Here is a 27,446-nt window from a genome sequence, read left to right as displayed (position 1 = left end):
CAGTCTGGTCGGCTCTGGTCTCCTCCCCCCCTCCGCTGACGCAAGACCTAGGCAGCCAATGGCCGCTTCGGAAAGGCCGGTCGGCCCCGCCCAGGGCCTGATCAGCAAATCGAAGGCAAAACCTCCCGTGCATAAATGGCCATAGAGTTGTCCAGGGAAAGAACGACTCCACCTTCCTCACAGAAATCCCCCCAAATGGCGGAGTTTAAAAAAATCACCAGAAGTGGCTATTGTGTACCGCTCTAGCCTTTCCTTGTCTATGACCCAGCTCGCCTCCCAGTCTGGTCTGGTCTCCTCTCCCCCCCCCTCTGCTGACGCAAGACCTAGGCAGCCAATGGCCGCTTCGGAAAGGCCGGTCGGCCCCGCCCAGGGCCTGATCAGCGAATCTGATCGGCAAAACCTCCCGTGCATAAATGGCCATAGAGTTGTCCAGGGAAAGAACGACTCCACCTTCCTCACAGAAATCCTCCCAAATGGCGGAGTTTAATAAAAAATCACCAGAAGCGGCTATTGTGTACCGCTCTAGCCTTTCCTATGACCCAGCTCGCCTCCCAGTCTGGTCTCCTCCCCCCCCTCCGCTGACGCAAGTCCTAGGCAGCCAATGGCCGCTTCGGAAAGGCCGGTCGGCCCCGCCCAGGGCCTGATCAGCGAATCTGATCGGCAAAACCTCCCGGGCATAAATGGCCATAGAGTTGTCCAGGGAAAGAACGACTCCACCTTCCTCACAGAACCCCCCCCAATGGCGGCGGTTAAAAAAAAACCACACACGCACCAGAAGCGGCTCTTTGGTGCCGCTCTAGCCTTTCCCTTTTTATGACCCAGCTTGCCGTCCCTTCCACTCTGGCCTCGGCCCCGCCCGCCCCCTCCGCCGACGCAAGACCCAGGCAGCCAATCGCCGCTTCGGAAAGGCCGGCCGGCCCCGCCCAGGGCCTGATCAGCTGATGGCTGGCAATGTCTGTTGACAGGAGAGGGCTCCGCGGCCGGACTCGGGTGTAAGAGGCGGTTGGGTGGGGGTCTGGCCGGGGGGGGGGGAGGGGAAGAGGCTCCCCCTCCCTCGTCGCCTCGCCCCAGGCCTGGACCGGGGGGGGGGGGGCGGGCAGGGAGAAGAGGAAGGGTCGCCCGGCCGTGTAATGGGGGACTGGGCGAGAGTAGCAACAGCTGCCTCAGCCTTATGAGCCTCCAGGTCTTCCTCTCACTCCAGGCCTTCCGGGGAGGCTGGATGCAAAACGAGGGGGAGGTATTTGGTTGCAGCTTTTTAAACACCCCCCCCTTTCAGAAATAATGCTCAGCCCTGAGGGGTGTTGCCTAAAAGGGGGGTGGGTGGGGGGTTGCTGATGTGTGTTGTGGGGAGGGGAAGTGGGAGAAACCGAAAGGGGAACTCCAGAGAGAGGGTGTGATTGCAAGGGGGGGGCGGGGAGAGTTTGGAGAAGTTGGAAACCCGAAGGAGGGAGGCGACGCAGCAGCACGCAGTAGTAGCATGAGTCAAAGGGTGTAGGGGGAGGAATGCAAGGAGTCAGGTGTTGGGTTGGGTTTTTCGGAGGGTAAGTCTGTTAATTTTTTTTAAGGAAGAGAGAATCTGTCAGCAATGCTGATTCTATGACCTTGGGCAGTTCATGAGAGGGAGGGCATCTTGGCCGTCTTCTGGGCATGGAGTAGGGGTCACTGGGGGTGTGTGTGGGGGGAGGTAGTTGTGAATTTCCTACATTGTGCAGGATGTTGGACTAGATGGCCCTGATGGTCCCTTCCAACTCTGTGATTCTATTAAAGAGCAAGAGTCCAGTAGCACCTTAAAGACTAACAAAAATATTTTCTGGCAGGGTATGAGCTTTCGTGAGTCACAGCTCACTTCGTCAGATACAGAACTATAGATCTAGTCTTTAAGGTGCTACTACTGGACTCTTGCTCTTTTCTACTACTGCAATCAGACTAACACGGCTACCCACTGTGAAGTATGATTCTATCAATCGCTCAAGTATGGTAGGGGGAAGAAACTGGAGGCTCCCAAAAAGGAAAGCAAACAAAGAGTGTTGAACAAAGAGGACATAACAATAACAAGGCAAAGAGAACGAAAGTGAAAATGCCCTTATCGAAGTGGGGAGGGATGGGTTGCAAAGAGGTCTGTTTTAGAGATGGGGTCCCTTTTATTGAAAATCATTTGAGCCCTTCTGTAAAAATTACTGAGTAGGCCCTAGAGAACTTGCTCCAGTTTAACTTCTGAGTCAATGGGTCCAGGATTGTGCTGTAAATTATGCTTCCCCTCCCCCCTGCACTTCTGTGGCCTCACTTCCTTCTCCTGTTTTTTTCTCCCCCCCCCCCCCCCCAGATGTAAATCCAAATGGAGCAGTTGGGAATCAGAGGCCAAATAGAGCTGCTAAGACAGCAACAGCCTTGGGGGAAGCTGATCCGGTTAGGAACTGGAGAAGCTGAGCCTCACGTCCTGCTGCTGAAGAAAGAGTGGACGATTGGAAGGAAAAAAGGTGAGACGGAAAAGGTTTGAGTGGTGGGGAGAGGGGCAGACTTGTGGTCAAAGTTCAACAGAAAGTGGAGGACCAATCGATCCTCTCTCTGCAGAGTTTTCTACATTAACAAAGAGTAAAGAAATGCAAATTATGAGGTGGGTTTTGTAATCTAGGATTTGCTCTGTTTTGTTACTTTGGGCGTTCTAGTACCATAGGGCACCAGTTCCTGCCTTATTTGTTTCTAGCTGAACATATGCAACCAATATGCTAGTTTCTGTAGTTTGGACAAATCTGATGCATTTGTTTTCTTTTATTCCCTGTTTTGTTCACTGAACTATTGCATTTTTTATTTTCTTTAAAATTTCCCCAATATTTTTTTTATTATCAGAGATAAGGAACATCAATACCACCTAAATCTTTATTGTTGATGAGTATGTTGGAACCCCATTTTTTCTGGTTTTTTTTAAAGCTGGTAAGAGATTTTGGAATATGATTAATTTTAAAAAAATATTTGTTTTTAATATTTGCAAAATATACCAGACAAATAACACACAGAAGAGGATAATCCACCCTTGCAAACGTGTTAAACTCTTATTGCTAGCATTTAGTTGTTTTTTTATTTAGGGGGTTTATACTTAGGGTTGCCAACTCCAGCCTGGGAAATTCCTGGAGATTTGGGGGTGTTGCCTGTGGAGGGAAGAATTTGGGGAGGGATTGCATCAAGAATCTATGGCATACCATAGTGTTTGCCCTCTGAGGTTGCCATTTTCTCCAAGGGAGCTGATCCCCTTTATCTGGAGAGAAGTTGTAATTCCTGGAGATTGGTAACCCTATTTGGACTTTGCCTTTCTGTTATTGAAATAGCTTTCATGCTGGCTTATAGTATAAAATGTAAAACAAAATATAAGTGGTAATACATAATAGAGAATTTGGCCATGCTTCTGTCATTTTGCAAACTATAAAACAGAATGACTGAGTAGGCCATTTTTATAAAGGCAATAGGTCTATATTGTAATGAAATTATTGTAATGAAATATTGTAATGAAATTATTCACAGTGTGCTTTAATAAAGGGAACCTCAGCCTTTAGCTTAGCTGTTTTGAAAAGGTAAATTCATGGAGGATAAGATCCATCAGTGACTACTAGCCAAATGTAGAACCATATGAGCTAGGGGTTAATGTTGAGCTAGGACTTAATGTTGGTTAATAAAAACTGGAATTGGGAACTAAGAAATCAGAGGCATTATAGAAACAGGTAGGGGAAAGAAGGCGACCTGGCAGAAATGTATTAAATTGAGAACAGTGTGGATCGAGGAAGAGAGAGAGCTTTCTTCTGTCCTCATCTTGGGGTCACCCAGTAAAACTGATAGCAGGTTGAGAAAAAGGTGTGTTTTATGCAACGTTTGCCATCCTACTGGTGGTGGAAAGTGCCGTCAAGTCGCAGCCGACTTATGGTTACCCTGTAGAGTTTTCAAGGGACGAGACATTCGTTGCCATTGCCTGCCTCCGTGTGGGCTGAGAGAGTTCACAGAGAACTGTGACTAGCCCAAGGCCACCCAGCAGGCTTCATGTGGAAGAGTGGTGAATCGAACCCGGTTCTCCAGATTAGAGTCCGCCGCCCTTAACTACCACACCACTAGCTACTAGTAATTAGTAGTATTTGTTGGCCCCAGATTCAGGGGGTAAATAAAAAGGAATGGCCATCCACCCTAGGTCATGTTTTCAAGATCATTGAATGTCGCTGTGCTGTAAAATCCCTCATCTTGCTATCTCTCACCAGCCACGGTTGGAAGTCTGTCTATTACATTTTTGTCCCATCCATCCTTTCAGAAACTCAGCGCAGCAGACATCATTCTCTCCTCTTTCATTTTATCCTCAAAACAACCGGGAACCCTAACAAAGTTTTGCGAGGGGGAGGCTTCTGCCTCTCATTTGGACCATCTCTTGCATTCAAAAGAATATGCACAAGATGGTTGATCAGGACCAGGTACATTACTAGTGATCTCCAGCACCAACTTACCTGGGTTCTCAGGGTGACCCCAAACTTGCCACTCTCCGCCCTCAATGCCCCCAACTACAACCCTGTGAAGTACTAGGAAAGAGCAAGAAGTCCAGTAGCACCTTAAAGACTAACACAATTTCTGTCAGGGTGTGATCTTTTACATACGCCCTCATATCTTATTTTGCGAATTAAATACTTTGCTAGATGAACCTGTGGTCTGATCCCATGCAGTCCCTGTGTTCTTAGATCCTCACAACTCAATGACTTGGTCTTACCCTGCATTCCGTATCTGCAGCTTGGATAGCCAGCTGCCTTTTGGGTGTTTTTTTTTTTTTGTTGGATTGTTTGAGGCATCTTGCCAGACACCCGGTTAGGTGTTGCAAGTGTGAAAAACACGCAGGGGGTAATTATGCATATATGTTTGACGTTCATGTTTATTTCATAGGTTGTGACCTGTCCTTTCCTGGCAACAAATTGGTGTCTGGAGATCACTGCAAAATAACCGTGGATGAAGAATCTGGTCAAGTGTCACTGGAGGATACCAGGTCAGCTTTGCTTGAACTTTTCCTGCTTCCTCTGTTGTGTTTTGTCGGAGGAAATGTCTTGGTTAGTGTTCAGGGGATGTGATGGAGATAGTTTTAGTCCTCGTTAGACTTCAAGGTAGTATTTTTCTCTCTTTGACCACGTTGCATACCGAGAGCAGATTTGTTGTGCTAACTTCCCCTTTGGAAGCCTGGAAACTGTAGTTTTGTGAGGGCATTGAACCTTCTTGTGAATTATTCTTTAATTCCTTTCATTGGTGCAATTCCAAGGCTGGGTCATGGGGGAAACCACAACAGCTACATTGGCTTTTAGGATTCCAGTGGTTGGGGGCCAGTTCTTACTCTTCCCCTTTGTGTCACTTCCTGTTTCTAATTTGTTCTGATGTTTTGTTCACACAGGGCTTTGCGTATATGTATCTCCTGCTGGGAAGGCTTTGGTTTCTTTCTCTCTCTTTAACAGTAATAGTTTTCTGCAAACCTGGGAAGGATGCAGAATCCATTCTTGTTTGTAGGTGACCCCCTTGTCTTGTTCCAGCTGTTTGCACAATGATACCAATTTTTCTGTTAAATGTTTTACTGGGGTTGCCAACCGCCAGGTGGGGGCCTGGAGATCTCCCCCCCCCCCCCCGGAATTACTACTGATCTTCAGACTACTGCGATCAGTTCCCTTTGGAGAAAATGATTACTGAGATCAGTTTCCCCTGGAGAAACTGGCTGCTTTGGAGGGTGGACTCTATGGCATCATACTCTGCTGAGGTCGCTCCCCCCTAGGGTAGACACTGGTGGCCCACAAGGGATCATGCAAAGGGGAAACAACTTGGAATTTTCACTCCCCTAAGTCTCCCCCTCCCAGAATTTTACGCACCCTTGGGGGTTGCAGCTGGCTACTTCCCTCCCTCACCCTTTGTGCCCTTTCAAACTACAAATTTCTATGCTAGCTATCAGCTGCTTTCAACATCCTATGCTCTTCAGTGGGCCATTTTGTTTTTGCTTCTTTTTGTTCTCTTGGTTAACTTACATAGTCACTTTTTCTGTGTACCTGGCACCTCTCCCCTGCCCCCTGAGCCTGCGGGAGGCCTGCTTTCGATGCTATGCATCTGGAAGGTTGAGCCACAATAATTAAAAATAATATAAATATTGGAGCCCCAATAATGAACTGTGAGTGGCAACCTTCCAAAAAATGTTTAGGTACAACTAAAGTCCCAAATTGGTTATAGCCCTATTATTAAAATACACTTTCTTATATTATTTTCTGTCCCTAGGTTTCACATGCAACCTGCATTGACGGTTACAAAAATTTATTTAATCGGTTGATTGTAGGTATGTGTATACACAGTATTGTGACCACTGAAGCAGGCCCTATAGGCTGAAACACGTATGGTCTTGGTAGTTTTTTATAGTGCAGCCACTTGAGCTGTCTTGTGTTATTCCTTACATTGTATGTAATTTACCTTTTGAGGCTTAAATTTTTAACTCTTTTAAAGCGCTGGTGTTGCCTGTTTCATGGGTTGGGTATAACTCCCTTTGTTTTGTTGGTTTCTGCATTTGATGCTGTCATAATGGATGTGTGAGTCAGGCAGTTTATGACTAGAGATTGTAATGATGCAGCTAGTCCAAGAAATGGACTGTTCTGGTCTTTTCCACCATCAAATATGGCCAGATGAACATCTGTTGATTTAAAGTATCTGGATCTTTTCTTTTGGTGAGGCCCAAGGTGATTTGGAGTTTTGTAAACCATACCTATGGTGAAAGTAATTTTAAAATTATGCAGTAAAAGGGGGCGTTTAAAATTGGAAAGCTAGTGGCGCATAAAATCAATGTGAGATTGCTGTTATTAGCAGACAGTTTCCAGAGTGTTTTCGTTTTCATTGCGAACACCTTTTTATCTGTGATTGGGGAATTCCCTCTTAACCTTGGTGCTCTTGTTATGACTGATATTTTTATCTGCGGTTGAAACCTTGGCTTTTAGTCTTAGGATTTTTAAAAGCAGGGCAGTTAACCCCCCACCTGCGAGGTTGAATCCTTTAAACCTTGTCTTGTCCGTGCAGCAGTTGTAGCATTATACAGCTTTAACTTCAGTATACCGTAATGGGATCAGATGTTGCTAGCAGCAATCTGGAAGACAAAGCAGCATTATGTCAACTGTGACGAGCAACGGGTCCTTTAAGGAACAAGCACCTCTCAGGAAACAACTGTAAACAGAGAAGGAGCTGAAATGCATTGTGGTAAACAGAGCTACCAGTTAACACATGAAGCTGCCTTATTCTGAATCAGACCCTTGGTCCATCAAAGTCAGTAGTGTCTGCTTAGACCGGCACCAGCTCTCCATGGTCTCAGGCAGGGGTCTTTCACATCACCTACTTGCCTGGTCCCTTTAACTGGAGATGCCAGGGATTGAATCTGCCAGTCTGAGTAGACAATACTGACTTTGATGGACCAATGTTCTGATTCAGAATAAGGCAGCTTCATGTGTTCATGTACCAGTCGTGTAGACTGCCTTTGCTGGGGGAATGGGTTTTTTTTTTTAAGAAGTTGCTAAGTATGAAAGCATCAAATCCATTCCCACCTTCATTTCATGGGAATCAAGAGCGATGCCTAAATGGTCAGAAGGTTTGTACCTATCAGTGTTAAGTTGCTGAGCACCTTAGCAGGGGAGGTTTGTTGCCCTGCTTGTGGGCTTCCCAGGGAGGGTAAGAGTAGGAATATCTGCTTGGCCACTGTAGGCAACTGGATACCATGATAGATGGAGCTGTGATTTGAGTCACCAGCATCCGAATAATATGGCGCACCCAGGTGGTCTCATGTCCAGGAGCCAAGCAGACCCAGAGCGGCTTAGCTTCAGCACAGTTGCTGCATCGTGCCATGCCATTTAAAATGCAGCTCTTTTTTTAATTCAAGTGGTATAACGTTTGTATCTTCTGTGCCATTTTGTGGCAGCCCTTCATATAATGTGCACATTTGCCATCCAGGCTCCCCTTTGGACGAGAAGCTAGTTTTTATCCTCCAGGTGGCAGCGGTGGCTTTCTTTGTTTTAGGACTGAAACGACGGCGTTTCGACATCTGGCCTTGTGGCCGTTGTATTACAGGTGCTAATCAGTTCCGGTGGGGATGCTTGTCAGTCAACAGGTCAGATATTGCCAACTATTCTGTAATAATGAGGCAATGCAGCAATTCTAGCAAGTAAAGGGGGGTTATGGTTTTTTTCTATTGTAAAGATAGGCCTGAGTGATAGCATTTGTCTTGCACCTGAAGATGTAGTGCTCTTTGCTTACAATTTTTGTTGTATCTTGTAACTCTGTGACATGTTCTTGTTTCTCTTATCATTGCCTTCCTCTTCTTCTCCGCCCTCTTAATCATGAGGATATCTATTTTTTTCCTAATTCTCCTCTCTACCCTTTACAGTACAAATGGAACGGTTATCAATAAACAGAAGGTGGTGAAGAAGCAGAGCTGTCTTTTGCAGAACGGAGATGTGATCTATGTTGTTTACAGGAAAAACGAGCCAGAAAACAGTAAGGGGATGCTTGTTTTTTTTAACTGAGTCTTGGGGTGGGGGGTGGGGTTTGACACCTTCTTCTAAAACAAAATGGAAGGACATTGAACCTTCTTTCGAGCGTCGCTACAATGGGACACGTCTGTTTGTGCTCACTCTGCCCCTGCTCCTGAGGCCTAGAAGAAACAGAAGATGCAAGAAGATGTGAATTCGCAGAGGGGGTGATGAACCCCTTGCCAAAAAGCAGAGGGCTCAATCAGCACACTCCAGAATTGATGACGGACATAAGTGGAGCACACAGAATTGTACTAATCAAGGGAAACGGGGAAGCGTGCTGGCATTTTGCTAGTGCTCCATCTGTGCCAAGAACGCTCCCTGTTTGTAGTGAATCCCACACCATAAGAGAGCATAGTGGCTATAGTAGTTGTGGGTTCCAACTATTTGGCCATGGGTTGTAAGTTCTAACTATTTGACTATTCTGCCTGTGCATTCACATGAGCTTTGGAAGTGCCATGGTTCCTCAGCAGTGTCAGTCCATTTCATGCTGGAACCTTCCTTGTGGTTTGCCTGTCTCCCCCCACCCCACCCCGGGGCTAAATTGTTCGGATTTTTTTAACTATAAAATCAATTATAGTGTCTGGCTGTTGTAGGGCTCCTGCCCTTTTAGGGTTTTTTTAATTTTCCTGTTGCTGTAGGCTTAGTTTTGTGTGTTTTTATTGCAATTTCTATTGTTATTTGATTTTGTTTACTGTTTTATAGTATTTTGAAATTAAGCCTGCTTGCCCTTTGTTCAACCATATATTGATAAATAGTACTAAAAAAAAGAAAAGAACGTTCCCTATTTACTGGCACCTCTCCCTGATAAAGAAGCTTTTTAAAGGTGTTGAGGGGAGCACTCATTGGGGGGAGGGCAAATCAGGACTGCAGAGGTAAACTCTGCTCCTGACCTGCATGCATTCATTGGAACTCACTCATGGAGCCTGTGCACCTACGGCTGTCTTGACACAACCGGGATGCCTGCACTTTCAGGATTCCCGATCATGGGCCTTCCCTGATGTGCATATGTTTGTGGACATGTAAGTCTTCAGCATATGCTCAATGAAGACCTGTGGGTCAGTGGAAAGGGATTCACTGCCCTGGTCTTGCTTCTCATTCCCCCTCCCCCTGACTTGCCTCTCCATCAGGACTACCATTCCTGGGACCGATTTCAGGGGTGCCTTTCAAAAATAGTTCTAGGGTGTGCACATGTGCGCGATGCGCATGTATATTGCCAGCCCGGTAATGTGCATGTTTCAGAAGCCAGTGCAGAACATGCTGTTGCAGAACAAATGACTGAACCTACAGTAGTGGAAGAAGAAGAGTTGGTTTTTATATGCCGACTTTCTCTACCGCTTAAGGAAGAATCAAACCGGCTTACAATCACCTCCCCTTCCCCTCCCCACAACAGACACCCTGTGAGGTAGGTGGGGCTGAGAGAGCTCTAAGAGAGCTGTAACTAGCCCAAGGTCACCCAGCTGGCTTCATGTGTAGGAGTGGGGAAACCAATGTGGTTCACCAGATTAGCCTCCGCCGCTCATGTGGAGGAGTGGGGAATCAAACCCGATTCTCCAGATCACAGTCCACTGTTCCAAACCACTGCTCTTAACCACTACACCTTGCAGGCTTTAGGAAGAGAAGACCCTCCTGCAGCATGTGGGGTGGAGAGCATCTTTGGTATGAAAATAGGGATGTTATAAGTACCCAGTAATGTTACTTCTTCATTTATTATTACTTATTATTGTATTTCTGTACTTATTTATTTAATTACATTTTTACCCTACCTTCCCCAACCCGAAGGTCAAAAGGTTGGAGGGAACAATTCTGCCTCCTGTCTAAGTTGCAGCGCGCTTTGGTGTGAAGCGGAGAGGGGGAGGCTAGAGCATTGGGGTGGTGGATCCAGTGCTGGAGCAGCTGCTTTGCACGCAGGCGGTTCCTGGTTCAGTCTGTGGCAGCTAGTAAAGGCTCTTGGGCAGCAAAGTGTTGGAAAGACCTTTCCGTGCCCAGGTTCTTGGGAAACCACAGCTGGCCAGAATGGACAATATTGTTCTAATGCTGTTCAAAGGCAGCCTAACATTTGGGGGAGGGGCCGTGGCTCAGTGGCCGAGCATCTGCTTGGCCTTCAGTCCTTGGCATCTCCGGCTCAAAGGACCAGGCAGCAGTTGACGTGAAAGACCTTTGCTGAGACCCTGGAGAGCCGTTGCTAGTCTGAGTAGGCAATACAGACTGTGATGGAACGAGGGTCTGATTCAGGATAAGGCAGCTTCATGTTTGTCCACTGGAGAGGAGCTTCACCTCTCCTGGTAAACGTTGCTCACGAACAACCAGTCAGTTTAAACTGTCTTCTCTCCTTTCAGACGTCGCTTATCTCTACGAATCCTTGAGCCCAAAACAGGACCCGGCTAGTGAGCCAGTAGGTGAGTAAAGCTGTCAGTTCAAGACCAGCAGACATGGGGGAGAGATGAGCGGTTAAGATTAGCTTCACCCCTTTCAAGGCCGCTGGGCTTAGTGGAATCCTGATTCCTCGAAGCCTTGATCCGTGGAGGTAACTTGCCATGCAGCGGAGGGTCTTTGCGCTCCCTTCCCCCCAGAAGCCAACATTGAAAGCACGTGCCATGCGACCAAAGATACCTCAAATACCGGACAAAGCAATGATGGGACCTCAATGGCGTCGCCACCGTCAGCTGCTCAGCTGCGCGACGATGAACCACAGCCATCCACTTCGACATCCAACCTCTTTAATGCTGCTGCTTCTACCTCTCCCTCGGAGTTCATGTCTACTGAACAGGATAATCCCTCAACATCTGGTAAAAATCCTAACGTTTCACGATCATTAGCAAGTGGGTTGTAGCTCAGTGGTGATAGAGCATCTGCTTTGCATGTGGAAGTGTCCAGGTTCAATCTCTGGCATAAGGCCGTACCTATGAGCCTGGAGAGCCACTGCCATTCAGAGTAGATGTATTGACTTTATGGTCTGACAGTATAAGGAAGCTTCATGTGTGCTTTTGGTAGTCCCCCCTTTCCCCTAAAGTCCAACCTGTTGAAGAATGGCTCATCCTAAGGGGAATGCCATATTTTCAGCCACCTTTTTAAAAAGAAGAGTTGGTTTTTATATGCCAACTTTCTCTACCACTTAAGGGAGACTCAAACTGGCTTACAATCACCTTCCCTTCCCCTCCCCACAACAGACACCCTGTGAGGTGGGTGAGGCTGAGAGAGTGTGACTTGCTCAAGGTCACCCAGCTGGCTTCATGTGTAGGAGTGGGGGAACAAATCCAGTTCACCAGATTAGCCTCCACTGCTCATGTGGAGGAGTGGGGAATCAAACCCGGTTCTCCAGATCAGACTCCACCACTCCAAACCACCGCTCTTAACCACTACACCACACTGGCTCCCCAAATAGTAGGTCCTCTGTGGTTTGGGGCTGCCTCGGCCATCTCTTTCACGCTAGAGGATTCCATAACAATGACTTGTAACTTCATTTGCTTTTCAGTACAGCTGAACTCTGCATTGTCACTTGTATGTTTCCCTTTTCTGCAGGGTCTTGTGTCTTCGCTCCCACGCCTGCGTTGCCTGCCCTAGAACCATGTTGTCCAAAAGAATCGCTTGAACGCAAGCAGCCAAATGTAAATGCTGAACCTTCTGACGTTCTTTCAGGGGTCAAAGAGAAATTGGCGTTGCCGCTGCCTGAGCTTAAAAGCAGGGATGAAGAGGAAACCTCTGAGCCTGCTAGGAAGAAAGCAAAAGGAGGTGAGTAAACAAAGATTTTTAGTGGAGGGCTGCAGCCAAAGATTTCTCTTATTATCATTCTTGCTCAGCACCTCCTCCTACCTACACAAAACATTCCTTACCCTTCAGCTCCAGATCGTTTGTTTTCCCCTTGAATAGCTCCTGCTGCTGTAGCCCATCATCCTCCCTGTCCCTAGGTCCTGCTTTAAAGTTTCCCTCCTTTTTTCTCTTGCCCCTTGGTTGTTGCCCTTGGTTTCCCACCTCCCAAGCTTCACAGTTCCCTGGTATCTTGCTTTCCACGCTTCAGTTTCCACAGCCGCGGACAAAGCAGTTGATTTCCTACTTTTTGAGATTGGCCATTCCCGATCACTGATTTGTGAACATGCTCTGACACTGAAGAAAAGTTGATTTTTATACACCGACTTTCTGTCACTTAAGGAAGAATCAAACCGACTTACAATCACCTTCCCCTCCCCACAACAGCTCTCATTTCTCCTGGTGGGCTACCAGACTGCCTCACTCACTATGCCATTGGGGCAGCTTGCAAGTTGAGGGGACTGCCAGCCTGCTGCTCTGCAGCACCCTCCCTAGGCCAGGAGGCGTACTGCAGCCTTCAGGCCAGGAGGGCCGGGTGACTTGAGGAGCCAGTAAGGCATTACATGGCTCTGTACAACTGCTGCTTCGGGCATGGTTGTTCAGTGGAGGTTAAATTGTTTCCACCTGCTTAAATAGCCCCTCTTTGAAAGGCTGGGGCCTCAGGGAGAGCCTTGCAAGAGATCCCCTTTATTACGTGCAATCTCCACGCTGCATGAGATTGAGACCAATAGTTAGCATCTTGGCAGTTGAGCCACAGTGTGCTCGAGTTACATCGTGTCTTTGTGTGCAGGCAGCTTTTCTAGTGCTGTGATTGTGACATATGTTCTTCCCCTGCAGATGGTGATGCCACCTCATATCTTCAGGTGACTGTCCCCGATCAATGTGCAATTAAAACTGGCCCCGGGGACACAAAGTCGGCAAACATGAAGCCAGACAAGATGGAAGAAACACTTACCTGCATCATCTGCCAGGAACTGCTGCACGACTGTGTCAGGTGCGAAAGGGGAGAGGCAGGACTGGGGGCTGAATCTTGCACAGTGGTGTCAGGATTTGGGGTGCCAACTAAATTCCTGGCAAGCAGGGGAAGGAGGGACCGCTTTATTTCCTCTCCCTCTGGAAACGGGTAGAGAAATCCAGGTGGGGAAGATGGTGATTCATGGAGTGGGGAAGGGTTCAGTATCTGTCCCAAGGCATTGTAAAGTTTGTCATCAGCCTCTCCCCTCTCTCTCCTCCCCCCCCCCCACACACACAATGTGGGTGTAATGATTCCATTGCAGGGCTGTCATAAGGCATCTTCTCCCAGCACCCCCTTCCACACACACAGACGTTTCTCTTGAAACCTGCAATATGACTACAATAATTTTTGTCTCTGTTTGGTTTTTGCAGCACCCTTTTTAAATGATTACAAACTCTAAATATTAACATTTTTCTCCACACTAAAATACTGTAAAACCGGAATTTGAGCTCTTTTTTTCCTGCTAGAAAGACAATGATCATGGATATGCTGGATTTTCTCCACTGCTTCCTTTCTAAGCAGCTGTCACTCTTGCCCCACGCTTGAGAAGAAGGCTTCAAAAGTAATCCACAGCCTCTGTTTTATTCCTGGCTCTGCATCCTGGTGAGCAGGAACTGAGGTTCAGTTTGCCCAGTAACTTACACTCATATGTTGCAGCCAACTGGAGTTTGTTTGGAGGCCTCCCAAACCAAGGAACTTTCAACTGCTGTCCAAGCGTGAGGAGAGGAGGAAGGGAAGTGGACAGTGGAATTTTGGCGCCCGTTTGAATGGGGTCTTTATTCTACCCACACACATACTTCAGGTCTCCGTGTCAGGTTACTGTGGTTGGGGAGGTACTGTGGCTCCATGGTAGAGCATCTGCTTGGCATGCAAAAAGGTCACAGGTTCAATCCCTGGCATCTCCAGTTAAAGGATTAGGATGCAAAAGACTTCTACCTAAGACGCTGGAGAGCTACTTACAGTCTGAGTACATACTGACCTTGTTGGACCAAGGCAGCTTCATGTGTTTACGCATTGTTTGTTTCCCCCACGCTTTCTCTCCAGTTTGCAACCTTGCATGCACACCTTCTGTGCTGCTTGCTACTCAGGGTGGATGGAACGCTCCTCTCTCTGTCCGACGTGCCGCTGTCCGGTGGAGCGCATTTGTAAAAACCACATTCTGAACAACTTGGTGGAAGCTTATCTCATCCAGCATCCAGGCAAGTGGAAAGCAAGCAAAAATTTTGTGGGTGGTAATTATCACACGTACTGAACAACCCAGGGAGTGAAACATGTTCGGGTTGCATTGAAGTCAGCGAGATTCTGGATGGCAATTTGGGCAACAGTGTAAGGCTTAATCAGAATACTCGTGCCACCCTGGGAAGAATTTTTCGTGCCAGAGCTGTGGCTAGAAGTGTCCAAAGTAATAGAGTACCTTTGAACACGTGTAGAGTTCTTACCACTACAGGGAGTAATCACAGCTAGCTTCCATGCATTTGGGAATACAATGGCAAAAGGGTACCTTGAAGTAGATTTCATATCCTGTATGTGTGTTTGTAAAGAAATTGAACTCTGGTTATCGGCTCTGAAATAAAGAGTCCTCCTCTGGGCCTTTTTGCATCTGTGATGTAGCAGTAAACAAGTGAAGTTTGAGAATGCTAATAAAAATCTGCTTTCATCAAGAAATAGTAGAATCTATTGTGGCCCTATATGTACGTGTACATCTTTTCCCATGCTAGGGGTGCACATTGCCTGAGTAAACATGATCCCACACTACTGCCAGTATTCCTAGACAGGTTTTAAAGAGTCCAGCATTACTGCTGCTTTGGCTCTTATATCCATTTGGCAGCATTGCCGAGTACAGTTGGGGTACACAGAACATATTCACATAATAAATTTAAATAGTTAGACAGCATAAGGAGTCTAGGAGGGGCTGTGGCTCAGTGGTAGAGCCTCTGCTTGGCATGCAGAAAGTCCCAGGTTCAATCCCCGGCATCTCCAGTTAAAGGGACTAGGCAAGTAGGTGATGTGAAAGACCTCCGCCTGAGACCCCGGAGAGCCGCTGTTGGTCTGAGTAGACAATGCTGGCTTTGACGGACCGAAGGTCTGATTCAGTATAAGGCAGCTTCATGTGTTCATGTGTGTTCATAGCCACAGAGAGCGTTCTGGGTTCCATTTCCATTTATTTACTAGCTCCTTTGACCAAAGGTCTTGAGCTAGCGTTCTGGGTTCCTTCAGAGTTAGATTATATGAAACAAACGTAGAATTCTGAACGGCAACCTGTACAGTCCGGAATCGACTTCTCTCCTGGTTGGTTTGAGCCAGTGTGTTATAGTAGAGTGTCAGATGAGGATCTCGGTGAACCAGGTTCAAATCCCCACATGGAAGCTTCCTGGGCGACCTTGGGCCGGTCACACGCTCTCAGCCTAACCTCTACCACAAAGGGTTGTAGTGAGGATAAAATGGGGGAAAGGTGGATGATGTGAGCCACCTTGGGTCCCCACTGAGGGGAAAGGCAGGGTATAAATGAAGCAAGTAGGTAAATAAGGTGATGGAGTTTGGCTGCTGGGAGTCCTCAGTTCAAAACCCGCCTGCTTCCCAAGTGCCTTATACTGTTCCTATTCAGACCCAATTGAATTGACTGCATGTTTCTTTAGAAGAAGAGCCACTGCGCTACTTTGTTCATGTTGTTGGTTTTTGTGCCGTCAAGTCACAGCTGACTTACGGCGACCCCTGGTGGGGTTTTCAAGGCACGAGCCGTTTGGAGGTGGTTTGCCATTGCCCGCCTCCGCGTCATGCCCCCTGGTAGTCCCTCTGGCATTCCTTGGAGGTCTACCATCCTAATATTTGCCAGGGTTGAGGCTGAGGGTGTGACTAGCCCAAGGTCACCCAGCAAGTTTCCATGGGATTCAAACCTGGGTTTCCCAGATCCTAGTCTGACACCTTAACCACTATACCACACTGACTGTCTGTGGCTCTATAGCAGAGCTCTTGTTCCACATACACAAAATCCTAGGTTCGGTCCCTGCCATCTCCAGTGCAAGGATCTTGGATAGCAAGCATTTCTCTGTTTGAGACCCTGGAGATCCACTGCCCATCAGTACAGAGCTAGATGGACCAGTGGTCTGACTTGGTATAAGGAACGTGTATCCCTCCCCTGAGCTGATTCAAAGGAAGGTGGGATAGAAATATGATGGCTTCAAACGTTGATAACGGTTTCTCGCATTCCTAGATAAGTGCCGCAACGAAGAGGATGTGCGAAGCATGGATGCCCGGAACAAAATCACTCAAGACATGCTTCAGCCGAAAGTGAGGAGGTCCTTTTCGGATGAAGAAGGAAGTTCCGAAGATCTCCTGGAACTTTCAGACGTCGACAGCGAATCCTCAGATATCAGGTGAGGATGTTAATGGTTGTGGATGCCGCATTCTGAAATCTGTCCTTGTTCAGAAAATCTCAGTCATAGCAATACCCATTCAAAAAGGGCATGGTATGTCTGGGAGGGTAAGCCAGTGCATCTCGAGGGGGCATGGCGGTCCTGGGAGATGTGTATTAAAATAAACCCTTGCACGGCCGTGCAGTTGGATGAAACCTCTTATGTACAGAGGCAGTATATCTCTGAATACCAACTGCTGTAAGGGTAATAAAAGGAGTCGCTGTCCTCCATGTCCTGCTTGTAGGTCTTCCAAGACATCTAGTTGGCTGTACTTGATGGACCAGAACATTCTTCCCTTCACGAAAACAGCAATATGACAGGGATGTCTATAAATGTTCTGCTAGAGAGAAAACTAGTGCAACTTAGTGGTTACAGTGTCGAACTACATCCGGGAGACGCTGGTTCAAATCTCTACTTCAGTCAAGGGGGGAGGCTAGGTTGTGGTTCAGAGGCAGAACATCTGCTTGGCAAAAGTTATTTGGTTTATTTACTTCATTTATACCTTGCCTTTCTCTGCGGTGGAGACCCAAAGCAGTTTGCATCATTTTCCTCTCCATTTTTCTCCTCAGAAACATTCTGTGAGGTAGGTTAGGCTGAAAGTGTGTAATTGGCCAAAGATCACCCAGCCAGCTTCCCCGGCACAGTGGGGGCTTCAACTGGGATCTTGCAGATCCTAGTCCAACATTCTTGACCACTTCACCACACTAGCTCTCTCTGAAACGGCCCTTCTGTAGTCCAGGCATACTGGCTTCATTCCCTGTGTGCAAGCATGAAAACTGGGGACAGCAGGGTAGTAAGTTGAAATAATAAATAAATGAGCTTCCCAAAAACATTGCTGGAAATGGGATGCTAGACTAGCTAGTCAAGATAAGCAGGGCTCTTGCATTATGCTGGGCAACGGACCAGTTTGATTGAATTCCCTTTGGGTTTTCTGCATTGGTTCCAACAAACTAACTATGTCCCTCTTTTTCAGCCAGCCTTATATCACGTGCAGACAGTGTCCAGGATCCCGTCGGCCACCGGCTCAGCCCCTTCTCTCCTCAGGCCAGGAAGGAGAAATAGAAGCAGTGCAGGCATTGGGGGATGCGCCGTCTACCTCTGCCAACTTTCCAACAGGTCAGCGTGGCAAGGAATAGTGTCAAGGGCTGTAATCGACGCGAGTCTTTCGATCTGCCAAAATGTTTGCTCTTTCAGTAAAACCCATCCAGTTTTGCAGTGTATCTGCACAGGCTGGGTTGAGAGAAAGGAAGCTTTAGCTGTCCAGATTAAAAAAAACCAAATTCAAGTCCAGTAGCACCTTAAAGACCAACTGAGAAAGGGTGCTCTGAACTAGTTTGAAAAACCGAGGACTTGACGGGTTCTCTGCTCCCTGCCTGTCCCTTGTCTTGCCATGCCTTTTTGTTTTTCTCATTATTTATTTGCTTCCTTTCCCCTTAACTCTCCTTCCCCTCTTCAAATCTAGCTGTCCAGGAATACATATGTCCTTCTCAAGGAAGCCACGTGATCTGCACATGCTGTTTCCAGCCAATGCCGGACCGCAGAGCAGAGCGCGAACAGAGCCCACACATCGCCCCTCAGCAATGTAAGCTAGCAAATTGCTACGCGGCTTTGATACAGATTTCCATCAGTCCTCTCTCTACTGTGTGTGCTTGTGCTGTCTCTCTTGATTGTTCCCATCCCATGTAACAAAGACTTATGTATTTATTTTTTCGAATTTATAACCCAACCTCATCCCCAGCGAACCAGGCTCAGGGCTGCTAACAATAATTAAAACATAAAAACATCCAATATAGATCAAGTATATAACCATAATCCTTAAAACTATTTAAAACCCTAAACAGATGGCCGTAACTATACCTAGGCGCCACAGCAATAAATGTCAGCAGATCAGCCTCCCAGATTTCAAAGTGGGGGCGGGATGGGGAGGTCAGTAAATATAGATCTTCTTGCGGCTGTCCTCAGTTATAGGCCTGGTGGAATAGCTCCGTTTTACTGGCCCTACTTATTGAGGTAGACAATCTGGATCAGGCTATAAATCCTTCCCCCCCCCACAACTTGTGGCCATGATCCAAATTAGCTTCCCTTGCAACTGGAATTTACTTCTTAGAAACTACTGTCCATTCACAGATTTCCCAATCTCTTGTCTAGTTTGTCTGTCAGCAAGTCCTAGGCTATTCATTTGTGTTTAAAAATTAAACACACTTTTAAATTGCCTGGGCTGAGCTATCTTCTTTTAAAGGCCTTGGGAGTTATTGGGACCTGATTGCTTACAAAATAAAGTTTTCTGCATGAACAAAATGGAAAGTCAGAGGTGGCTACAAGATCCATGCTCTTCTATATGATGCACCATGACCTAGATGCCATCGCATCAAGAAATCTGTAATCATGCCTATCTGAAGAGCATCATGGTCAGATCATAGTACTCTAATTTTGCGGCACCTGCGCTGGCTGCCAGTTAGTCTCCAGATCCAATTCAAGATGTTGGTATCAACCTTTAAAGCCCTTAACAGTCTGGGACCCTCTTGCCTACAGGACTGCCTACTGGATCGCCCTTCCCTGCATTCCCTTCAGTCACCTGCTAGAGGCCTCTTGCAGTCATTTCAGATGGTTGAAGAAGAAGAGGAGTTGTTTTTTTATATGCCGACTTTCTCTACCACTTAAGGAAGAATCAAACCAGCTTACAATCATCTTCCCTTCCCCTCCCCACAACAGACGCCCTGTGATGTTGGTGGGGCTGAGAGAGCTCGAAGAGAGCTGTGACTAGTCCAAGGTCACCTAGCTGACTTAGTGTGTGTGGGAGTGGGGAAACCAACCCAGTTCAGCAGATTAGCCTCCGCCGCTCATGTGGAGGAGTGGGGAATCAAACCCAGTTCCCCAGATGAGAGTCAAACCGCTCCAAAACACCGCTCTTAGCCACTATACCATGCTGGCTCTCTGGTTGTTCTACCTGGTCCAAATATCTCAGTAAGCACGGTCAGAGTGACTTGTAGCTCTGTGGTGTGTATATCCACATCGAGGAAGCAAGCTGTAACAAATTAGACCAGGTCGAACAGCAATCTGAAAAATGATTCTTGATGGTCCTAATTTATTCCAATAATGAAGTGGGGTTATCTAGATAATGAACTGGCCCTACTTCTTGTGTGTGTTTTAAATGCTGTATTGTCAATGGTGTCACTTTATGGTGCGTATTTTAACTATTTGCACCACCGAGGAATGCCTGTTGGCCGAACCGCGTTGGATGTTAATGAAATTTTAAAATTATTTGTAATGTATTAAAGTTTTTTTAAATTTTTTAACATATGTAGCCCATTAGTATTCATTCCGTTATTATTTGTCAACCTTATTGGTTTACTGGAGTTTCTGGGTTGAGGTTTTTTTCTTCCCCTTTCGGTTTCGGGAGAGCTATGGAATGTGAAAAGCGAGGGGGTGAGATAGGTCTTCAAGGAGTTTGGGGGGCCCACCACTGATAAGGCCCTGTCCCACATGCCCACCAATCTCTCCTCTTTTAACATGGCCACATGGAGAGTCCTGGCAGCTGATCTCATATCCCAGGCAAGCTCCACATGAGTGGAGGACAGGCAGTGTCATGTTTAGATTGGTGCCACCTGTCCTGTCTGCTCCCAGTTTTCTGTAAATCAACAGTGTTTGGTGATTCATCATGTGAGGGTCAGGGATCAGGAACCCACTATGTTGCATGTTCCCAGGTTGCATATTAATGTGTTTGTGGAAGACTTTGGGGTCCTTTTTAATAATTAAATGGCTTGCAAACTTATGTTGTAAGACCACTCAATATGTAAATAACTTATGCCACAATATTTTTTTTATGTGTTTGCAGGCACCATCTGTCTCCAACCCTTTTGTCACTTGTACTGGGGCTGCACTCGGGTGGCGTGTTTCGGCTGCTTGGCACCGTTCTGTGGTAGGGCGGCAGGATCATTGTCTTTAAACAGTCCCTCTGCTGCTGGCAGAACCTTTCAGAGCTGGTTTTGCACGCCGAAAATGCTTTTCACTCGCTTATGACGTGGAAAGCTCTTGAAGGGCTTGGGCTTCAAAATCCTTTCAGCTCGGTGAACTCAATATTATCAAGTATGTTAACGTTTTAGCTGGGCTTGTTCGGTTACTTTGAGAAATGCAATCTAGGTATTTCCACACAACCTAAATTGACCTTGGAATGAGCCAGCCAAGGGTCCCAGATCCCTTATTTGAAACCATTGTCCAGTTCTGCATGTTCAGGATTGTAGACTAATCCTATGAGGCCTGTCTTTAGTTGCAAGAGAACACAAGAACATAAGAAAAGCCATGTTGGATCAGACCACAGGCCCATCAAGTCCAGCAATTCTGCTCACACAGAATTGTGAACCTCTAGGAAGCCAACAAGCAGAGTGACTGCAACAGCCTGTGCTCCCCAGCCAGCTGGTATAAAGAGGCATACTGCCTCTGGTACTGGAGGAAGTAGATACTCATCATGACTTCGATAGCCCATCCTTCATGAACTTGTCCACTCCCTTTTTAAAGCCTTCCAAGTTGGCAGCCATCACCACATAAGAAAAGCCTTCTGGATCAGACCAAGGCCCATCAGGTCCAGCAGTCTGTTCACACAGTGGCCAACCAGGTGCCTCTAGGAAGCTCCGACTGCAACAGCATTATCCTGCCGGTGTTTCACAGCACCTAATACAATAGGCATGCTCCTCTGATCCTGGAGATAATAGGTATGAATCATGACTAGTAGCCGTTTTTACTAGTAGCCATGAATACCCCCCTCCTCCATGAACATGTCCACTCCCTTCTTAAAGCCTTCCACGTTGGCAGCCATCACCACATCCTGGGGCAGCAATTTAACCATGCTGTCTGTGAAAAAGTGCTTCCTTGTGTCTGTCCTGAATCTAAGAAATAGATCTTAGATACGTCAGGGCAAAAATAATTTTCCCTTATGCTTTTTTAAAAACAGAAATAAATCTTGGCGACAAGTGTCTAGATGGTGTCCTTAACAACAATCACTATGAATCAGATATTTTAAAGGTAAGTTTTGTTTTTATTTGTTTTTGTTTTTTTAATGTCTGATCAGATCAGTGCTAATATTTTCTGAAGTGGGAGAGCCGTATTGTTTTTAAAAACTCACATAAAATGAGCTTATTAAAATGAATCCCTTTTCATGTTGGTGAATTATTCTGTGGGGTGGCGCTACAGAAGAAGGCAAAGATGTTCTCCCGCTCAGAGCGAGGGCAGGAAGTGTTGCCCTCATTCCGAATTGGCTCCATGACGTTACCTTGTTGCCAAATCTAATTGGTTGGGATAGCCTCAAGAGGGGGAAATGTCTGGGGTTTTTTCTCTTTAACTGGTGCCAAAGCAACCATTAAAAGGGGCTGAAAAGCACACCAGACGTTGGGCCAAGAGAAAATGTATTTTTTCTCTCAGGTCTCTGCCAATTGGATACCTGCATAAATTTAGTATCCCTGTGACACGCTGTTCATTTGGGTTTTTAAAAAAGTATATTTCTCATTCTTATGGTTGCAGCATAGAATGTGGGAGTGGTAGGCTGGAAAAGCACACCCAGGCTGGTTAGACACTGAAGATGACTGTTATAATGCCCTTCACAGCTCTGTACCTCCCATAGGTACTACTATTCTGGTGCTATAAAACTGGCCAATGTATGTTATCTTCCTTTGTGGTTGTTTACACTCAAGTCTGCGGAGCGTTGGCGAGAGACAGATTTATGCTGTTTAAGAAAAAAAATCATTTATTTGGTGTGGGGACATCACAGCAATCCTTTTAACTAAACCTTTCCCCCATTCTAGGATTACCTGGCATCCAGGAGTTTGACATGGAAAAACATGTTGAATGAAAGTCTCCTAGCTCTTCAAAGAGGAGTTTTTGTATTGTCAGGTAAACCTATGTTTTGCTTTCTAATGTGGCTTTCTGGACTGTGATTCTCTAATCAGCCCTTAATAAGTTTAATGGCTTCTCATTGGCATAGTTAGGCTGTGATGACAGATCCATTGTACAGCTCAGAAAGAATATCAGGAAAGAAAACATGGCATCCCTTGGTTAGGTAGATTCCGTGAAGCACAGGCAAGTGTTAGACCTTCATGCAATTAAAACGACAACAATGCAGGTTTAAACCTTCTGTACGTCCCTGGACAGCCCAGGCTAGCTTGATCTTGTCCAGTCTCAGAAGCGAAGCGAGGTCGATCCTGGCAAGTATTTAGATGGGAGACCCCCAAAGAACACCAGGTTCATGACGCAGAGGCAGGTAATGGCACACCACCTCTGAACTTCTCTTGCCTTGAAAACCGCACCACGGGTCACCATAAGTCAGATGTGACCTAACAACAAAAAAATGTCAGTTTTAGATGTTGGGACAACATTCAGGTCATTGCTGAGCCTTAGAAGATCCGGATCCCCTATCTGTTTTTCCTCCTACCTTTCTGTACCCCCTTTATTATGAAAATAAATAAATAAATATATATTTTTTTAAAGAAGGTCCGAATCCTTAGGTGCGCCTTCCAGGTAGTGCTCCAGGACTTTGCTGGGTTTGTTTTCCGGAAGGCCTTTTGAAATCATCTAATGCTTTAATGTAGCGAATTTTAAAAAAAAACCGTTGTGCTGTTTTGTGTTCTATTTCCTGCTTTGAAATTATTTTAACGCATACATTTAGTCTGTCGTTTGAAGCGTTTCCCTGTATTTTATTACCATTTTTGTGCTCTCTCCTGCTTTTTAATATTAATGCATCTTTATGGCTGGATTTTAGAGAGAGAGTATTCTATTGTAAGCCACACAAGATACTCCAGGCAATAGGAAGGCAAGATAAAAATGCTCTAAGGGATAAAATAAAAGAAAATTTAGTTAGTTGTCCCTCCAAACTTCAGTTCTTCCTCTTCACTTTCCTTCAGGAGGAGGTGTAAGAAGCACCCATTTCAAATTGGCCTTTGGCTTAGCCAGCTTCAATTTTGGATGTTCAGTGCAATTTTATTTGCTACAGTGAGTTTTGTTCTTTTATGGATTGTGGTGTTAAATTTGTAAGCTGCTTTGTACTTTTGGAAAAGGTTGCCTACAAATGAGTTAAAATTCTACCACTCCTTTCCTTGCATTGTGCTGGGATCCTGCATATCTCCCATTGTAGAAATAGTTGGAATGCAAAAAGGGTCTTTGGGTGCTACAAGTATATATAGTTATGGCTATCCTGCTTTGAGGAGGTATTGCCTCGGGATGTTTAGCGAAGCCTCTTTTCTGCTCTTAACGTGCAACCCCTGATTCCCCCCCCCCCAGATTACCGAATTACTGGAGAAACGGTGCTCTGTTATTGTTGCGGCCTCCGCGGCTTCCGTGAGCTGGCTTATCAGTACAGGCGGAATATTCCTGTTTCTGAATTGCCAGGTATGTAAAAACCATAAGCAGAAGAAGTAATATGTGGTTATGAAAGATGCTTGCTGTGGTGAGAAGCTTGTCCTATAGGTGACTTAGGGAGCAATCCTGAACTGGGCTGCTCAGAAGTGAGCCTCATTTTATTCAGTGGGGCTTATTCACAAGAAAGCATTCTTAGGATTGCAGTCTCCTCCTTGCAGAGCAAATGCATCACTATATCTAACTAGCCGGCCCCAGTGCGGATCATCATCAGTGCAGGGAGGGGCTGTGGCTCAGTGGTAGAGCATCTGCTTGATAAGCAGAAGATCCCAGGTTCAATCCCCGGCATCTCCAGTTAAAGGAACTAGGCAAGTAAGTGATGTGAAAGACCTCTACCTGAGACCCTGGAGAGCCACTGCTGGTCTTAGACAATACTGACTTCGATAGACCAAGAGTCTGTTAGGTATAAGGCAGCTTCATGTGTTCATAGCTGAGCCTATAAGTGTGTGTTTGTGTGAAGTACTGTCAAGTCGCTTTTGACTTATGGCGACATTATGAATTAATGAGCTTCAAAAGGTCCTATCGTTAACAGTCTTGCTCAGGTCTTGCAAACTGAGGGCTATGGGTTACTTCATACAGTCAATCCATCTCCTGTTGGGTCTTCCTCTTTTCCTGCTGCCCTCAGCTTTACCTACCATTATTGTCTTTTCCAGTGACTCTTCTCATAATGTGACCAAAGTATGATAGCCTCCGCTTGGTCATTTTAGCTTCTAGGGAGAGTGCAGGCTTGATTAGATCTAGAACCCACATATTTGTCTTTTTGGCAGTCAGTAAAACTCTCATCCAACACCACATTTAAAATGAAACAAATTTTCTCTATCAGCTTTCTTTGTCCAACTTTCACACCCATACATAGTAATGGGGAATACTATGGAATGAATAATAATAATTTTTTAAACATCTTCTTCAATGATTCAGGGCAACAGCAATGCCATTTTAATTGGGGAGGGGCTGTGGCTCAGTGGTAGAGCATCTGATTGGCATGCAGAAGGTCCCAGGTTCAATCCCCGGCATCTCCAGTTTAAGGAACCAGGCAAGTAAGTGATGTGAAAGACCCCGCCTGAGACCCTGGAGAACCACTGCTGATCTGAGTAGACAATACTGACTTTGATGGATCAAGGGTCTGTTAGGTATAAGGCAGCTTCATGTGTTCATCAGTGCCACCCAACAGGGCCACCCAGAGACAAGGTTAGGTTTGAATCTTTTCAAAATTCTGGTTATGCTATTCAAAATTCTAGACTGAGGCTTCACCCCACTTGTGGCTTGGCATCCAGCACACCGGCACTAAGTATCTATAATCTGTAATTTTAAAAGTTTGTAAGGAATCCCATGGCGCAGAGTGGTGAGCTGCAGTACTGCAGTCCAAGCTCTGCTCACGACCTGAGTTCGATCCCAACGGAAGACGGTTTCAGGTAGCCGGCTTGAGGTCGACTCAGCCTTCCATTCTTCCGAGTTCGGTAAAATGAGTTCCCAGCTTGCTGGGGGTAAAGGGAAGATGACTGGGGAAGGCACTGGAAAACCACCCTGTAAACAAAGTCTGCCTAGTAAACGTCGGGATGTGACGTCACCCCATGGGTCAGAAATGACCCGGTGCTTGCACAGAGGACTACTTTTGGGCCCCTAGCCCACACTGAGTTTCTCTTGTAGTGATCCTCATTGCTAATTAATTGCCCACCTTTTAGTGAGAATAGCTAACTCTAGTTTCAGAGACACTGGGTTTTTTTCTTTCTTTTCCATCTCGCTTAGCTTTCAGTTAAATCTCAGTGGCGTGCCAAAATTTCTTTTTCTTTTCTGACAGTGGCTGTGACATCCCGTCCTGACTGCTACTGGGGGCGCAACTGCCGGACTCAGGTCAAAGCACACCATGCCATGTGAGTTGTTTTTCCCCCTGCCCCCCCACCACCACCCTTGGAACAGAAAAAGTTTTTAGAGTCAGGAAAGGTGACGACCACCCCCAATCATGGACCAGACAGCAGCACATCCTCAGTGGGAGGACGGGGACAAAGTAAGTCCCTGCTGTGCTAGCAGCATTGGTGGGGCTGGGATTGCCCCCCCCCCCCCGCAGGTATGGCCAAGCAGAACCCCCTCCTCTTTCCCCAGTTCCATTTGTTTGCCAGCACACTCAGCACACCTCAGTGGAACAGGCTTCCTCGGGAGGTGGTAAGCTCTCCTTCCCTGGAGGTTTTTAAGCAGAGGCTAGATGGCCATCTGTCAGCAATGCTGATTCTATGACCTTAGGCAGTTCATGAGAGGGAGGGCATCTTGGCCATCTTCTGGGCATGGGGTAGGGGTCACTGGTGGTGTGGGAGGGGAGGTAGTTGTGAATTTTCTGCACTGTGCAGGGGGTTGGACTTGATGGTCCCTTCCAATTCTATTATTATAAAATCCTGCATTTTTTTTTCAGCACAAGACAAAATGCTTTCCTCCCCCTCCCATTTTAAAATCCCCCGCATTCCTCTCTGTCCCTGCAGTCCCTTCCATCTCCCCAAAGGATCGTTCCTGGGCTCCTGAGATCTGCAGAGAAATATCCATGTGGGTGGGTGGGATGCCGGAGTGGGGAGGGACATGGGGATGAAATCAACCCCTTTCCTCAGCACAGCTCAGCTTGCGGAAGAGAAAGGAGGAGCAATTTAATGTCCTCGACCTTTGTCACTCCAGCCGGTGCTCCTGTTCTCTGTGTGGGTCCTGCGACTCTGGGAATGATGGTTCCAGTGGTTGGAAAGGGAGTTCAGGAACCGAGGGGCTGTGGCTCAGTGGTAGAGCATCTGCTTGGCATGTAAAAGGACCCAGGTTCAATCCCCAGCATCTCCAATTAAAGGGACTAGGCAAGTAGGTGCCTGAGACCCTGGAGAGCCGCTGCCAGTCTGAGTAGACAATATTGACTGATGGACCAAGGAGGGTCTGATTCAGTAAAAGGCAGCTTCATGTGTTCATGTATTCCATGTTGCATGCACAGAATAGTAAGAGACAAGCCACCATATTTTCATACTAACAACTAGCAGGTCTTAGTTTTGGTAGGAGAAGTTGGGTCGATATGTAAATAATTCCCTGGGTTGTTAACTAAAATTTGGGGAGGGGGTCCTTGTTTTACAGATTCGCTTCCAGTGGCCTCCTGCGCGACCCTTTTAATTTTTATTCACTCTTTGTTTTTGTTCAGGAAATTCAATCACATTTGTGAACAGACACGATTCAAAAACTGAAGGTGGCTCGGGGGACGCTGAAATGAACCCAATTCTTTCAACCTGTTAGAAGAGAGGAAAG

The 27,446-nt window shown here is 46.4% G+C and overlaps 1 protein-coding gene and 1 non-coding gene across 2 annotated transcripts; both read left to right on the top strand.

Moving 5' to 3' along the window:
• Positions 1–929: 929 nt before the first annotated feature.
• Positions 930–27,446, top strand: CHFR (checkpoint with forkhead and ring finger domains). The gene is made up of 18 exons (XM_056859861.1): positions 930–992; positions 2,324–2,477; positions 4,906–5,005; positions 8,405–8,514; positions 10,889–10,948; positions 11,123–11,338; positions 12,072–12,281; positions 13,194–13,350; positions 14,416–14,570; positions 16,583–16,745; positions 17,758–17,900; positions 18,247–18,366; positions 20,620–20,703; positions 21,733–21,803; positions 22,580–22,667; positions 24,051–24,158; positions 25,984–26,056; positions 27,343–27,446. Exons 2-18 carry the CDS (start codon positions 2,336–2,338, stop codon positions 27,383–27,385), a joined length of 2,043 nt encoding a protein of 680 aa, XP_056715839.1. The 5' UTR covers positions 930–992; positions 2,324–2,335; the 3' UTR covers positions 27,386–27,446.
• Positions 24,408–24,479, top strand: TRNAI-GAU (transfer RNA isoleucine (anticodon GAU)). The gene has a single exon. It is a non-coding gene; the product is annotated as a tRNA-Ile (tRNA).

The sequence above is a fragment of the Euleptes europaea genome, chromosome 13, assembly GCF_029931775.1.
Source record: "Euleptes europaea isolate rEulEur1 chromosome 13, rEulEur1.hap1, whole genome shotgun sequence".
NCBI lineage: Eukaryota > Metazoa > Chordata > Lepidosauria > Squamata > Sphaerodactylidae > Euleptes > Euleptes europaea.
The sequence above is the reverse complement of the archived record's forward strand: the minus strand, read 5'-3'. Positions and strand labels throughout refer to the sequence as shown.